This window comes from Leiobunum rupestre, chromosome 6 (genome assembly GCF_980474605.1).
Source record: "Leiobunum rupestre chromosome 6, qqLeiRupe1.1.hap1, whole genome shotgun sequence".
NCBI lineage: Eukaryota > Metazoa > Arthropoda > Arachnida > Opiliones > Sclerosomatidae > Leiobunum > Leiobunum rupestre.
Window position 1 is genome coordinate 53,307,237 of NC_143389.1, and position 15,323 is coordinate 53,322,559.

A 15,323-nucleotide genomic window follows, 5' to 3' on the forward strand; every position below is an offset into this window, starting at 1 on the left:
AGAGAACAGTCGAAAGGACTGCCAACTTTTATCTTTCTGTATATATATTTTTTTCTTTTTCTTTTGTTTTGTTTTTGAGTATCTGTATCAGGGTGTGTATGGTGCGAAGGCCTAGTTGTCATGTGCACCAAAATAAAGTTTATTATTTTTGAAAAAAAAAGACGCGTTTTCAAGCAAATTTTTTTTCTTCAAAATAATGGATGGCGCCACGGGTCATATGATAACGTTTGCTCGTCATTTTAGAGCAGACGGCACATTCGTATTTTTCAAAAACTTGTTTCGCGGGGAGCAGATTTGATTGGATCTCTAGATTAATATTCCCAACTCAATGGATAAAAGTCGGCAGTCCTTTCGACTGTTTTCTCTTCTGTGTTTTTAACAAAAAAAAAAATACTATTTATGTCTGCTTGTATTTTTTTTCAAAAATAATAAACTTTATTTTGGTGCACATGACAACTAGGCCTTCGCACCATACACACCCTGATACAAATACTCAAAAACAAAAGAAAAAGAAAAAATATATATACAGAAAGATAAAAGTTGGCAGTCCTTTCTACTATTTTCTCTTCTGTGTTTTTAACAAAAAAAACAAAAACAAAAATGACTATTTATGTCTGCTTTGTATTCTACTTGCGCTTTAAAAAATACTGGCCGCGCGAAAAATAGCACAGATATCAGAAATGATTGCCATGTCTCCGTTTTGGACCGCGGTTTTCACCCCTTGTAGATTTGTATCATATCTGCCTGTGTTTAGGGCATGAAAAAGTCTTGGCCTAACTGGTTGTTTTTTTTTTTTTTTTTTCAAAATAAGAAAGATATTTATTTGGTGCCTATGACAGCGGGGTCTTCGCACCACACACTCCAAAATTACATAAAAGGACTTAGCACCAGAGCAAAGAAGAGGAAAAATTAAAAAACAAAAACAGAAAAAACTGACAACAGACGAAATCTAATGACAGCCAATTAAAAAACTAGGCAAAACAAAGGTAGGAACTTAACATTAATTGATTTTCGCCACTTTAAAAATGTCACAAAGATCGTTAATAATCGCCAGGTCTCCATGCTGAACTGATTTTTTTACACCATTTCTATTTGTATCATATTTGCCGGTGACTAGAGAACCCAGAAGCCTAGGTCGAATTTTTTTACCACTCTCACAAGTGAAAAGAAGATGATCCACAGACTGCACCTTATCATAAGAACAGCTTGAGCATATGTTGGAAGATCGCAAATTTATATTATATAGTCTTTCATTTGTAGGTAAACGATCGCATATGAACCTGGCAATGAGGGAGTCCTTCCAACGTGGAAGTCTCAAAGCAGAAATGACGTCACTGGTGGGATCAGATTTATAAAAACCCTGAGCACGACTTTGCACAAATTTTTTCCATTCAGAAGTCCATATGTCATTAAACAATTTAGTACAACGCAATTTCAGACAAGATTTAGAATTTGGGAGAAACACTGAAATTAGAGGGGGACAAGAGATGTTAGAAATGTCGGCACAGCGGTCCGCAGCAACATTACCCGGCACTCCTATATGTGAAGGACACCATAACAATGAGATTTTGCCCTTGTATGTAGCACTCAAGGCCCGAAAAGTTAAAACTTGGGGATCTGAATTAAAACCAGAGAGCATGATGAGAGCTGATTTAGAATCGGAACATATGATTATATCTCCAATGGAATTCCTCTGAGCATACCGCAATGCTTGGTTGATCGCAAACAGTTCCACGGTACTAATGGAATGGCCCGGGTCCACCAAAGTTTGGTTGTCTACCCTCATGTCTGGAATGCAAAAACTGGCACCTGCACAGCCAATATCATCCCTTACAGATCCATCAGTATAAATAATGGTCTGATTATGGTGCATGCGGTCCAGTTCTGAGAAAAATAGCTGATATAGTTCTACATCAGATGTATTACCCTTAGAAAGCCGTAGCCAGTCACAATTCACCACCGCATTAACAGCCCCCCAAGGGGGTGGGGGAGGAATGGTCTCGTTCCTTTGTTCCTGATCGTGGTACCAAGCAAGGTTAAGTGACTCCAGCTTCTTCCAATACTTAAGCATGGGAGGAGTTTTATGTGATTGCCATTTATTTTCGTAGGGTCGCAATTCGGCAATACTCGATTGAACGTGCCTCCTGTAATATTCTGGAGTATCTGATGCCGCCGCTATTGCTAGATATTGAACTCCCAACAAGTCTCGTCTGTGAGAAAGTGGCATGATGGCTGCTTCTGCCTCCATCAAAGCAATGCGAGTAGATTTGGGAACTCCAAGAATCGCCCTAAGCGCTGCATTTTGCACTCTGTCTAGTTTATCTAAGTGAGTTTTCGCCGCCGTACTATATACCAAACAAGAGTAATCCAAGCGTGAACGAATGAGGTGAGTGTATAAAACCCTCAGAGCTCGTCTAGAGGCACCCCAGTATGTAGATGAAACAGCTCTCAGTAAATTTAATCTCTTCATAGAGGACCTGTGCAGGCTATCAATGTGATTTCGCCAAGTTAATTTTGAGTCAATAGTGACACCAAGGTAGACGTATGTCTCTACCCTATCCAAATGTGTCTGACCCACACTGAAGAAAATATCATCATAAAAGTCAGTATTCCGCTTGTTGTGTATCACCATATATTTGCATTTGGTGGGTTGAAATGTTAGGCCCCAGTCTGTACTATAAACTTCCATATTGTTCAGAGCCACTTGGATGTGATCTTGTAGGGTCTCGGCATGGGGCCCGGAGGCCCAGATAGCCAGATCATCAGCGTGTTCACCGTGTTGTACGCCCACTGGACATCCCTTTGAAGCGTCTGCCAGCATTATATTAAAGAGAGTAGGGCTGAGAACACTCCCCTGAGGGAGGCCACGAGTTATAGGGAATGTGTCTGACACTGTACCACCAACCTTGACAGCCGCAGTGCGCTCGGTCAAAAAGTTTGTCAACCAGTCATAAAGGTTGCCAGTGACCCCCAGTGTTTTCAATTTTTTTAATAATGCATGATGATGGACACTTCCAAAAGCGTCTTTAAGGTCAAGGAAAACCACTATGCATATGTGGCCACGAGCCATAGCTATCTGAGCCTCTTGTGTGAGTCTCAGAATATTGTCTGTCGGCCTGCGACCTGTCCGAAAGCCTGATTGGGTGTCTGGGATGGCCCCACTACCTTCCAAAAACCAGTTTAGACGAAAGAGGCCCAACCTATCATACAATTTCCCAAGATTAGGCAGCAGGGAAATCTCACGGTAGGACTGAACGTCGTGTGGATCTTTGCCAGGCTTACAGATAGGATGTAAGAGGGCATGTTTCCATTCCTTGGGGTAAATACCGTGAACCCAAAGGTAATTAAAGAGGTCTAATAATTTGGCTTGCAGTGTTGTAGGAGTATTCTTCAACATCAGGTTGGAGATGTCATCGACACCAGGAGCTGAGTTCTTCAGACTGGATAAAACCCGATCGATTTCCTGTTTGGTAAAAACAAGGTTGTAAATATCCCATGAAGCAACGTTGTCAGTTGCCTTCTTGCCGGATGGAAGAGAAGTTGTTGGCGGGAGATGGACCCGCTGTTGGAATGTTTCGGCCAGGATTCGGGCAACGTCATTAGGCTGAGAAAGGACTCTGTCATCGTGGATTATTGTGATGTTGTGTGAAAAAGGGACACCTCGACTGAACCATTTGACCCTATTCCAGACTTGGGTAAGGGAGGTATGGGTATTTAAGCCATTGCAATAAGCCTGCCAGCCTTTTCCTTTGAGCTCTTTTGCATACCGGCGGAATTCTGCCGCAGCTTTCCGGTACCGCACGTAATCTTCGACTGTCCTGGTGGTTCGTGCACGCCTTCGTAGAGCATTCATTCGTTTGAGTTTTATTGGACAAGTGGCATCCCACCATTGTGGCGTGCGGGGTTGCGTTGGACCGCCACTTCTTTTCTTTGGAATGTGGACGTTTGCTGCCCTGGATATCAAATTTGTAATGGACCCCACCGCCAAGGGGAAATCAGGATGGAGTAAGCCTTCGTCAATGGTTCGGCGAAAACCCAACCAGTCAGCATTGGGGTAATGCCACCTTGCAGGTGCGTTTCGCTGACCATAGGCCCCATCCGCAGATTCGATGAGGATGGGGAAATGATCACTGGACCCTACCCTCAAGGTGTTCCACGATATCCGGTGTGCAAGAGAGGAACTTGCAAACGTTAAATCCAGCGCACTGTCCATAGCGTTGATAGAATGTCTAGTGATTTCCCCTGTGTTTAATAGGACCATATGGTCCGTATCCTCGAGCCAGCTAACGAGGAGGTCCCCTTGGCGATTATTGGTAAGACAACCCCACAGAGTATGATGGGCGTTGAAGTCACCCGTAATGATAAAAGGCTTTTCCACTTTCTCCGTCAGATCATCCAGGAAAGCCCTATCAGCAGTTTTTTGCGGGTCATAAATGTTGACTAATGTCACCGCCCTACCATTGACAGTTATGGAAGCCATGCAGATTTCTGGACCTTTATTGCTCCGGAGTTTCAGCCTGACTGCATTCAACCTGTTATCTATTAGGAAAGCTAATCCCCCACCATCAGCAGTAGTTGGATCTGAGCGATCACAACGAAAAACGGTGTAGAAACCAAAATCGAGGTTAAGTCTATCCGTAGGTTTCAACCACGTCTCCTGAAGGGCGACGACCGAGGGATTATACGTCCTGATAACATCTGTGAGTTCTCCCATGCGCCTTTTCACACTTCGAATGTTCCACTGAATAAGAGTGAAGTTATGTTCTTTCATCTTGCGGTATAGCTGTAGACATCTTAGGAGACACACCTTTATGCGGAGGAACAGGGCCTCTCGTGGACTGGACGGCAAGGCCTTCGGAAGGGGCAAACCTAGCGATGGCAGAGTCCAGTAGCGTATTAAGAGCGACCTCCAATTTGGGGGAAATTGCTGCACCTCCTGTACAAAGTTGGGCCACGCCCTGGATGAGTTCGCGGATGAGATTTTTGAAGTCATCCAATCCCAAAAAGGCCGAAGGGGTAGGGGACGACTGCTGTTGATGCTGGGATTTGACTGATAACATTGATTCTTGAGACGGCTGTGTAGATGTCGAAGGCGCCTGTGACCTCTCCGATCTCTGTGGCGGACGGGTGACAGTTGCATAGCTCCTATTTTTTGCCAGTTCTCTGGCCTCTTGAAAAGGCACATTTTCGGACCTTTGAATGGTGATGACTGATTTCTCCAGCTGGAACTTTGGACAGCGACGATCCTTGCAATTGTGATTTTTTTTGCAGTTAATGCACCACTGGGGATTTTCACACTCTTTGTTTTTGTCAAAGATGTGGTCTTGACCACAGCGAGCACAAATCTCATGCTGAAGTGTCGCCTTACAATGTTTAGCGAAATGGCCATATCTCCTACATCGAAAACATTGGCTCGGACCAGAGTCATAGTCGAAGAGCCTATAGGAGCTGCTGAAGAACATGACTCTGTCTGGTACCGACCCAGAAAATCCCAGGAGGTACGCTGAGCTCCTACCACCCAAACGACGAACGCTAGTGACACCCACAGCTGCATTTTGGAGCTCCCCCAAGATATCCTCTTTACTGATGTCATTAGGGACGCCAATTATTTTTTTGTACACAGATAGCCTTGTGGAGTCTCCAGATATGATATCGTATTGGATATCTCCCAATGACGAAAATGAGCGGATAGTTTTCCGCTGTTCCTCCGAAGCAAGCGTGGTCAAGAGGTCCCCGCTTCGCAACACCTTGGCCTCCAAGCCACGGCCAAACGTCGTTTCCACTAATCTGTGGAATTCTTTCGTAGTAAGGTCAGAGAAAGTCTTCGAGCCCTCCTTTGGTTTAAGCCTAAATGGCCCTACCCGTGTAGTTTGCACTTGAATATGGGCCCCGCGACGAGGATGATCTCCCACACGTGCCTTTTTTCTTCCTCTCACTTCTTTGAATTCTCCTAGAGCCGGATAACCCGTCTCGTCACCCTCGTCCGCCGAAGTCATAGGGGCATCGGCATCCACGTGGGACTGGGGCATGGCCTCAGCCACGGTAAAACTGGTACAAGCCAAGGCTTCGCGAGAGAAGGAGAAAGGGAGAGACAAAAACATATAAATCAAAACATTGAGTAGATGGCGCTAGCATAGAAATATCTGGGCGCGCCGCTACTGTCATAATAAATCCCACGGGATTTCTATGGACGCAAATGCCATCGAATATTATGTTTCTCCTCTTTTCGCATTATAAATCAAGTGTTTATAAATAAAATTATGCCATCCTTAAATGAAAGTTTAAGACCTTTATATTTGCTAACCTCTTTTGCGAGAAAATTAAATATAAAACCAAAGCACCAGCCAGAGATAACTTTGAAACTTAGATCGGCTTCTACTTATAAAGCGGCAGTTTTGGAAAAAATTGGGGAACCATTGGTTATTAAAAGTTTCAAACCAAAAGAAAAACTACCTGATGAAGAGGTAAAGTTGCATTATATTTAAAAGTATTTGAATAAATATTAACCCTAGCAAACTATTCCAAAAGGTCAGAGTGAAAGTGCACAATTGCTCTGTTAATGTGTCAGATTACTTCATGTGTCAGGGACTTTACGAATCTTATCCCCCACAACCATTTATACCCGGTAGAAAATTTCAAACTACTACAAGCATGTGCATTATCAAACTATTCAATCTAACTGGTTGCCTATTTAGGATTTGAAGTATGTGGAGAAGTAATTGAATCTAAAGTTGATGATTTCAAGGCTGGAGATAAAGTTATTGGTCTAGCTAAAGAAACTTTTGGCTGTTTTGCGGAACAATGTGTATTAAACTATAAAGTATCACTCAATACTTGGAAATGCATAATTTGGCCAGCATAATTACACAAAATGTTTTGACAGGATTTATGGAAATTACCGGGATCAATGAAATCTGACAAAGCTGCTGCTTTGGTAGACAGTTACGCAACAGTATTATTGGGAATGAGAAGAACAAATTTACAACCCAAGTATAAAATGTTGCAATTATTTAGTCAAGTTTTAAATAGAGAAATAAGGTGAATTTTTCAGGGATCCTGTACTTGTAACAGCCGCATCGGGTGGCCTGGGCTTAGCTGCAGTTGATATTGCTGCTAATCTATACAAAGCAAAAGTACTAGATTTCCAAACCAGTCTCAGTAATTTGACCAAAATTTTAAAACTATTAAATTTTAGGTTCTGGGAGCCTGTGGCTCTGAAGATAAAGCATCAGTCGTGAGGGAAAAGGGAGCTTTCAGTGCCGTAAATTATAATAAGAAGGAAATAATTGAGGCTTCTATGAGTTTCACGAATAAAAAGGGGGTTAAAGTTATATTTGATGCTGTTGGCGGGGATGTAACTAATGATAGTTTACAATGGTAGTAGACAATCTCTCTGTAGACTTGGTCAGTAATTAGTTATTTATTATATTTTCCTTTCAGTGTGGCCCACGAAGGCAGTATTATCATCGCTGGCTTTGCCTCACGGAAAATTCCTCACATTCCAACTAGCCTACTTCTTCCAAAGTCAATTGCCCTTATTGGAGTATCTTTGACACAGTATAGATTGGGGGCTTATAAGGTTTACCGAGAAGTGGTTAAGGAAGTGATTGAAATGTACGAGGATGATTTTATTGATCCCCACATTTCGGCTACTTTCAAATTTAGCGAGGTACAGAGAAAACAAATACTCCCACAAACCTGCACTTAACTCTAAACATTCTTTTTCAGGTAAATGAAGCGTTTAAATTCATAGAGATGGGAACATCAACTGGGAAAGTAGTGTTGGAAATGAGTTGATACTCATTCCATCTCTTGAAAGATTTTAAATTATTTTGGCATATTTACTAACTTGGCAAATATAGGCAATGCTTACTAAACCGCTACACACAAAGGGCCTTCAAATAAACACATGTACAAATTTATTTGCATATCACACAATTTTTGCAAATAGGCAATACATCTTTAAAAGCAAGATGGTTTTTCCGAAAACCAGTATATAAAAAAATGTATAAAACGTAAATATAGAGGTAAAATAAGTAAAATAAATACAGTAAAAAAGGGATTTTTTGGGCATAATTCTATGCAATATATACAAAATAAAAAGGTTACTTTCTACGTTTCGATCTAGCCTTCCGTCTCCTTTCATTTGTGGGCGCGATAGACACTGAAACTGCTTTGCCAGAGCTCCCTGTTTTGACATTGCTGCTGGAATTCCTGTTGTGAAGACGTCCAACTTGAATACCTTGTCTTCTCCTGACAATTAACTGCTGCTCGACCAAACCAGTCAGTTGCCCTTGTTCGGCTAACATGGTCAGGAATGTGCAAATAAAATCGTCATAGTTGTGAGTTCTTCGGCTATCATCAATCTGTAATGAATTTTGTTGTTAAGTTTCTCTATAACCAGAGCCGTAACTTTCAGCACTTACTCTGTACTTTTTCTGTTTTTCCACCTCGTCCCTCAAGTTACTTTCATAAATGGAAATTTCATTTTCAACAGTTTTTAAGAGAGCCAGCAAGTCTTTTGGTGCAAATTTATGAGGCTCTATAAGCTGGGGTTCATCTTTGCTCTTTCTATCATCCTGCTTCTGCGTAGCGGAGGCTTCCCTGTTTTTGATAGTTCCCGAAGTGATGCGGCTAACTTCTTGGCCTCCGCTGCTGATGGAGTCGCTGCTAATCTCATCTAAACATTGCCTCTTGGCAACAATATCTCCCATTGACGAAACAGAATCTAGGGATGCGCTGCGTTTCACTTGCCCCAGTTCATTCCTATTAATTAAGGAACTATCAATGGAATTCTCAACATTAATCTCCTCCTTTTTATCCTTTGGGTTGCTTTCTTTGGTGTTTTTATCTGGAAAACCTCCGGAACCTATATGAAAAACCACCTTTTAATTTTAGTCTTTTAGGTAAACTGTTTCACACACACTACAATTAAATTGATAATTTTTTTTAAATATCCATGAAATAAATAACTAACTAAAATTTGTATTTGACAAAGACCTTTAGGTTGGAAGCTCGGTATTTAAAGTATTGGATACTATACACCCCAATAAATTTAATTAGATCCATGCGTGTCTCTCTTAATTTTCAAATACAAATTTTAGTTACACTCTACAATGTAGAAGAGGTATATATATAATAATAATAAGCAATGTTTAAAGGAAAAAGTGCTTTAAACTGAACAGCTGCATTATGTATCATGCTTTGGCTGTATTAAATAATGATAAACGGTGAGCCGTTGAATGCCCATTCACTACTGTACAATTTTTCACATTTACGGTTTTGCCGTCAAGTTTGCAAACGGAGGGTCAACAAAGTAAGTGGCTGGAAGAGCCGGTTATTTTGCTGATCAACGGTTTATTGACGTCACAGCTTTCGGGAAGGCTAGCTGCGGACGAGGTGGCAGACGATATTTTACTAAATTTATAGCAATCGTAAAAAGCATTCAACAAGACGTTCATTCAATGAAAATATTTTTTGAGAAAACCGTTTCCTTTCCATTGAGCCTTACTGAACGCAGCAGCCTTTGTAACCCTCCCTCTTCATACAAACAAGCAAATGCTTACCTCCAGTTACTCTAATAACAACAAATTTCTTAATTTCTTTCACGTCCTCCATCAAGGCTGCTTCAGCAGCGCAACGACTTTTACTATTCAAACTCGTTGAATTAGGACTAGCAGTTGAGGGAAAAGTCGGTGCTAATCTAACTGGGGAATTAAATGCAGAGCCAGCCTCGCTTGAGGTGTCAGTACTGGAAGCGCTTGGAGTCGGAGATGAGTGAAATTTCGTTTGAATGGTTAAAGGTTTCATCACATCCTCCAACGTGTTGATGCAGAGTGGTTTCATAATTTCTTTAGAGCAAGGAGCTTCCGCCTCTTTTATATTTGGTGGAGGTGGTCGGTTTCTAGTTCCACCAGAATTATCATCGGAATAATCAGACCCACTGTATTCTTCATATCGTGGTGGTTGCTGAGGAGTTGGGATTTCCCGATTAAATGTTCCTTCCATCAAAGGACTTTTAGCATAGTTATGGCCGTCTAACGCTGAAGGAAGCTTTGGATAAGGAGAGCCACTTTCCGTACAACTAGGCTGGGACTCGTTACTCGCAATACTTTCCAAATTAATTTCTGGACTATCAAATAATATTTTCATCAAATAATAGTCCACCACAAATTAGTATGTTGCAATTTCTATTTGAGTGCGCATATACCTTTCATTGATGGTTGTTTTATCATCTTTAGGCTCTTTCGGTTCCTTGGAAGCTAGTTGTTTTTCTTTTTTAGCTTGACCCTTGTCCATAGCTGCCAGGCAAGCAGCTCTATCATCCATGTTTATCTCAGGATGAGTCAGTTTAACCAATTGCTGCAATGCTTCCAAAACAATTTGGCGGTTTGTCTTCAGAGTTCTTAATTTCTGCTCATAAGCAATCCTTTTATCAGGCACAACCGCCATGAGATTGAAGCGAATATCATGATACGGTTCCCCAGCTGCTCCAGTTGCCATACCGAGTCTCTCTGTTATGACTCTGCGGAATTTTTCAGTCCAATCCTCATTATCTGCCCATGGTCCTAATAAAAACACATAAATTTACCAAAAAAATACTGTGGATTGGAGATTTAAACACTGACCATGATCTATAGGATATGGTTTCAACCCATCAAGTTCAAACAAATGACCATTAATGGGGACATAGCTAACAAAATGAAATGCATCTCTTATTTTTCCAGTTGCGACACTGGTAGTTTTTTCCTGCAAGTGTCTAGGCTGGGGCCTTTGAAATTACCAAAAATTTTAAGTTAATTTAAAACAATTATCTGAGAAATTCCAAAGTTTTACTTTGCATGGCTATTATGAGCTCTAGCTAGTTCAGGAGTGTTTCCTATCGCGAAACCTTTATTTTCGGGGCTCATGTTTGTGGAATAATCTTTCAACCGAGTGAGAGTGCTTCCCAATATTATTTTTGAACAGTTTAAGAGAACACTTAACAAAGCGTGAGTTGCGCATGAATTTGGCACAATCTGGTTTAAACAAATTGAATTAGTCAAGTAATTAAGTTTCCCACGTAAACAATACTCCAACCTGATGGGCAAAAAACATTGAATTAACAATGGTTTCATCCTCCACAAATCTTTCTTCAGTGACAACTTTCCTTCTGGATCTCCTTTCTGAGATCCATTTAAAAAGAAATATGAAGCCATAAACTGGACCTTCAAAATTTTTTTGTAAATCATAAATTTCCTCAACTTGTACCCCTTTCACACCAAAATCATCCAGCAACAACGTAAATAATCCTTTGAAAAAATAGCCAAGGCTTAATTTCACAAGATTTGCAAACTAAACCTACAGAGATGCCATATATTGTCATTAAAATTTACCAGGATCACTTTCAAGTTCAAGCCAACCTTCAGTTAATCGATTTAAATCTACCGGCATGGCTTATTTTAAAACTATTATATTTGTTTACTTGAAAAAAATTAACCGGCTACGCATTTCGTTTCATTTTTGTAATGTCTACTTGTATGCAAAATACCAATTCCTGAAAAATGCAAAAAAAAAAATAAAATGAGTTTCTCAAAAGGAGATGGCGCGATAATCCGCAGAAATTTTCGCCAGAATCGTCTAAGAATTTTTTGGCTAATTTTTGGGCTTATGTGACATTTTTATGAGAAAACGTAACTTTCTTTGATCTTTGTAACTTGGGGTAGGTTTTTAATAACGGTATTTAATGAATGACTAACGTGTTAATTTTCCCCATACGTTTCTAACCCGTTTAACGTAGAAAATAAACTCATTACTAAAAATGGATCAGGACGATACTTTTGATTTTTTATTTAAAATTGTTTTAATCGGAGATTGTGGCGTAGGGAAGACTTGCGTCGTACACAGATTTAAATCAGGAACTTACGTCGAACGTCATGGAAACACCATAGGTGTGGATTTTGCCATGAAAACTTTAGCGGTTGAAGGAAAAAAAGTTAAAGTAAATCACTCTAAATACGTTTTCTAAAAAGTGTTGGCTCTTTAAATGTCAATTTTGTATAATTTATTTAGCTTCAAATATGGGATACAGCTGGCCAAGAAAGATTCCGCACTATTACTCAGAGTTATTACAGAAGTGCAAATGGGGTGATCATAACTTACGATATAACTAAAAGATCCAGTTTTCTAAGTGTTCAACGGTGGATAGAAGAAGTACAAAGATATACAGCCCCTGACATTCCATTATTATTAATAGGTAGTTTAAAAAAAGGTACATTTACACAATTCCACTTATTCTTACGTTAACCTTTATCATTCAGGCAACAAATGCGATATGGAAAGCATGAGAGAAGTTACGAATGAGGAAGTAGAAATGTTCGTAGAAAGATACCCGGAAGTTTTAGAAACCATGGAAACTAGTGCTAAAGAAGACACTAATATTGCTAAAGCTTTTATCTCATTGGCCACTGAATTAAAACACCGTCACGGCTCCGCTGATCTACACGCCGCTTTTGATAAAGGACCGACCGCCAACCTTTTTGCTACAAAATCCATAAAATCTGTGCGTTGTTGTAATAGTTAAAACTAGGAGATCTTTAGTTTTATAGACCTATGAAGGAGTCATTTTACGACTGACTAAAAATATTTTTTAAACTTTTTTTTCTGCCATTTTTAAACCGAAAAAAATCTTTTTAGAAATGTTAAATGAAAGACTAAAGCCACCTTAGAACGTAAACTAGGGAACATTTTAAACGGATTGTGATATTTTTCAACATTGAATCTCCCTTTGTAAATGAAAAACCATATTAGCTTTTTAAATCCAGTATTACCTTCCCAAATAATTTTTTCAAACGTTGTACGAAAAGACAACATCAACTGAAATGTATTTTGAGAATGTCTACACAATAATAAAGTGCCTTCAAACATTTAAAATATAATTTGCTATACTTGTATCTGATAACCTGCCTATCAAAAATAAAGAACACAACTGTGTATTGTTGTCAATTGGCAAGAGTTTTATTTTATACAGGCATTGGAATGATTCAAAGTTGAAATATAAATGCCTTCAAAATAGAAAGCCTTTTTTTCTCAAGTCAGATTTAGCTTCAGAAATTTGCTGAAAATACCAGAATTAGGCATATTTCAAAATTGATCATTTGAAAAACAATTACCTGTCTCAATTCGGCTGCTGCTTTAGGGCAATCATTAAAAGTTAGTACTCGATAAATAAGCAGCATTAAACATCCCAACTGCAAAATAAATGATTGAATATTTAAATACGAATCAACTTATATTTTTGTAAACTTACACCAAATATAACTATTCCATAAATCGGGAGCTATTAATTGAAGAAACTCGTGTTATAATGTAAATTTTTATATTTTACTAATATCTAATGTTAGATCATATTACCAAGTACACGTGAAACCTTTGTACGTCATTCAATTTGAAGGGGAAATGTTCACTCAGTAAAATAGCCCAAGCACCAAAAACGATACTCAGACCGAAAACCCATTCCAATGCTTTTTTCATCTTAATTATATAGTATTTAAAATAAAACTAATGGTAAAATCGCGTCATTTGGCTGATGTCATCGGAAATTTGTTGACAGCACATTTTTGTTGAAACCAAAAAGGAAAATAGATGGCGACGCAAAGGTTAGATAATTTTTGTGCGGATTCGGAGGTATCACAAAAACACCGGGAAATTCAAATTGCAACGTACGTTTACATTTCTCATATTCATAAAAAAGAATGGGTAGTAAAGGATGTTTTTAAATAGATGCCTCTCTTATTTAACTATTTAGATGCGTCGTTGTGAAAATTTTATTACTTTTAAATTATTTAGATGCTACTAAGCTTTTATATGATCATTTCCCCTGTATCGCTGTTAAAAGGTCCTCAGGCCTGTTGCAATGCATGTTATTATAGAAGTAAGATTGAGATTACCGGATAGCGCAGTGATTCTAGTCTCATTTCTATTTCTATGGTCAAGACAAGCCTTCGGTGGAAAATATGTATTCTTGTTGCGCGAAGAAGAAAGAAATTGTAGGAAAGGGGGTAAAGAATAGACGAGTAAAGGAAACCGCTTTCCATTTACAATATTTTTAATGAACTTCCGCGAAATTGTGGGTAGGAAAGAATAACCTGATTGGCTATTACGGGAGTTTGCGCAGAACCTATATTATCCTACTTGTACACTTTTACCTAGGAATATGAATGAACTCTGTATATATTGGCTAACCGTACCTTGGAGGAGAGAAAAGTATTCTGGAGTGGAAAAGTCGGGCGCCACCTGCGGCTTTGTAAAATTCCCATCATGCACTTTTTGGTCGGACGTCATCAAGTGGAGCCAATTTCTAGTTTTTAATTTCTGTAAGCATGGAGGATCCGAGATTTATGTTTTGTTTACCTAGTTTTGGCACAGGATAAAATATTCTGTCTTTATGGTACCTTACATTCCAAATAACAACAATATTTTCCCATAATTGTTCTGTCTCTAATTTAAATAAATTTTTTAAACCTCGGGGGTCCAATAAACGGTAAACCTTGGCTAAAAAACCTCTTTCGGTAGCAGACACGACCTATGTCACGTGAACGGAGAAATTACTAGCACCAGAATGATGGCAGATAAAGCTGACGTCCGACCAAAACCGGGGCATTCTGGGTAATTCTAACAGCAATAGACGGGAAAGGACGTTCTTATTACCGCTATGGGATTTTCCACTCCAGAATACTTCTCTCCTCCAAGACCTGATGATGTTCCCGAAGGGGTAACGAAACTAGTGGGACTATGGATGGATTGTCGTTAAGTGTTGTTTCTTTGGTGTGGAAACCAACGACACGGTAGATGGAGCTGCGAAAAATAAATTATATAAATCATTTTATTGGCGGTGCTGGGCCTCGAACCTAGATAGCCGCTGGCCGCGTTATCTCTAATACCGACGCCCTTACCAACCGGGCCACAACGCTCTGTACAAATTTTTACTCGGAACTTCTAGACTTTCTTTGCAACGCGGGGGATTTGTCAAGTTAAGTTGTCGCAATTCCCGTTCCTTTTTCGGGTTATTTTACGTATATTTACGTCGTTTTAGGGTCAAGTTAACCTCAAACTTCGCCTCCTCCCGCCCCCAACCCAGTGGAATCTCACGAAGGGTGACACGGGCGTGGCGGGAAGTTTGAATTACAGTGTGGGGCTACACAACGTTTCCCGATGGCCAGTTTCAGGTCTGCCAGGTAAACAGGGGCACAATTTAGACCCCTTATCGAAACCGTGTATGGTCAGAAGTAATAAATAAGTGTGGCACTTTCTTATCGAAACCGTGTATATTCAGAAGTAATAAA

The 15,323-nt window shown here is 39.7% G+C and overlaps 4 protein-coding genes across 6 annotated transcripts; 2 read left to right on the plus strand and 2 right to left on the minus strand.

Annotated features, from left to right (window-relative positions):
• Positions 1–6,140: 6,140 nt before the first annotated feature.
• LOC149941514 (protein Cryzl2-like) lies at positions 6,141–8,112 on the plus strand. Its single transcript, XM_090177669.1, has 8 exons — positions 6,141–6,464; positions 6,529–6,625; positions 6,696–6,820; positions 6,884–6,990; positions 7,052–7,133; positions 7,196–7,377; positions 7,441–7,669; positions 7,729–8,112. The coding sequence occupies exons 1-8, from the start codon at positions 6,261–6,263 to the stop codon at positions 7,795–7,797; spliced, it is 1,095 nt and encodes a 364-aa protein (XP_090033795.1). The 5' UTR covers positions 6,141–6,260; the 3' UTR covers positions 7,798–8,112.
• Positions 7,903–11,510, minus strand: caly (ubiquitin carboxyl-terminal hydrolase calypso). Its single transcript, XM_090177668.1, has 8 exons — positions 11,376–11,510; positions 11,080–11,291; positions 10,837–11,018; positions 10,629–10,771; positions 10,211–10,568; positions 9,567–10,132; positions 8,427–8,869; positions 7,903–8,366 (listed from the first exon to the last, which is right to left on the minus strand). The coding sequence occupies exons 1-8, from the start codon at positions 11,431–11,433 to the stop codon at positions 8,106–8,108; spliced, it is 2,223 nt and encodes a 740-aa protein (XP_090033794.1). The 5' UTR covers positions 11,434–11,510; the 3' UTR covers positions 7,903–8,105.
• Positions 11,511–11,585: 75 nt separating this feature from the next.
• Positions 11,586–12,952, plus strand: Rab19 (RAS oncogene family member Rab19). 3 transcript variants are annotated; one of them, XM_090177242.1, is made up of 4 exons: positions 11,586–11,701; positions 11,853–11,980; positions 12,052–12,235; positions 12,300–12,952. In XM_090177242.1, the coding sequence occupies exons 2-4, from the start codon at positions 11,945–11,947 to the stop codon at positions 12,560–12,562; spliced, it is 483 nt and encodes a 160-aa protein (XP_090033368.1). In that variant the 5' UTR covers positions 11,586–11,701; positions 11,853–11,944; the 3' UTR covers positions 12,563–12,952. The 3 variants fall into 3 exon arrangements, with proteins under 3 accessions (XP_090033368.1, XP_090033369.1, XP_090033367.1); XM_090177243.1 differs by having other exon boundaries at positions 11,618–11,701; positions 11,865–11,980; XM_090177241.1 differs by having other exon boundaries at positions 11,625–11,701; positions 11,780–11,980.
• A 1-nt stretch (position 12,953) lies between these two features.
• Positions 12,954–13,597, minus strand: Dpm3 (Dolichyl-phosphate mannosyltransferase subunit 3). The gene is made up of 4 exons (XM_090178797.1): positions 13,393–13,597; positions 13,289–13,318; positions 13,152–13,229; positions 12,954–13,096 (listed from the first exon to the last, which is right to left on the minus strand). Exons 1-4 carry the CDS (start codon positions 13,510–13,512, stop codon positions 13,046–13,048), a joined length of 279 nt encoding a protein of 92 aa, XP_090034923.1. The 5' UTR covers positions 13,513–13,597; the 3' UTR covers positions 12,954–13,045.
• Between the last annotated feature and the right edge of the window lie 1,726 nt (positions 13,598–15,323).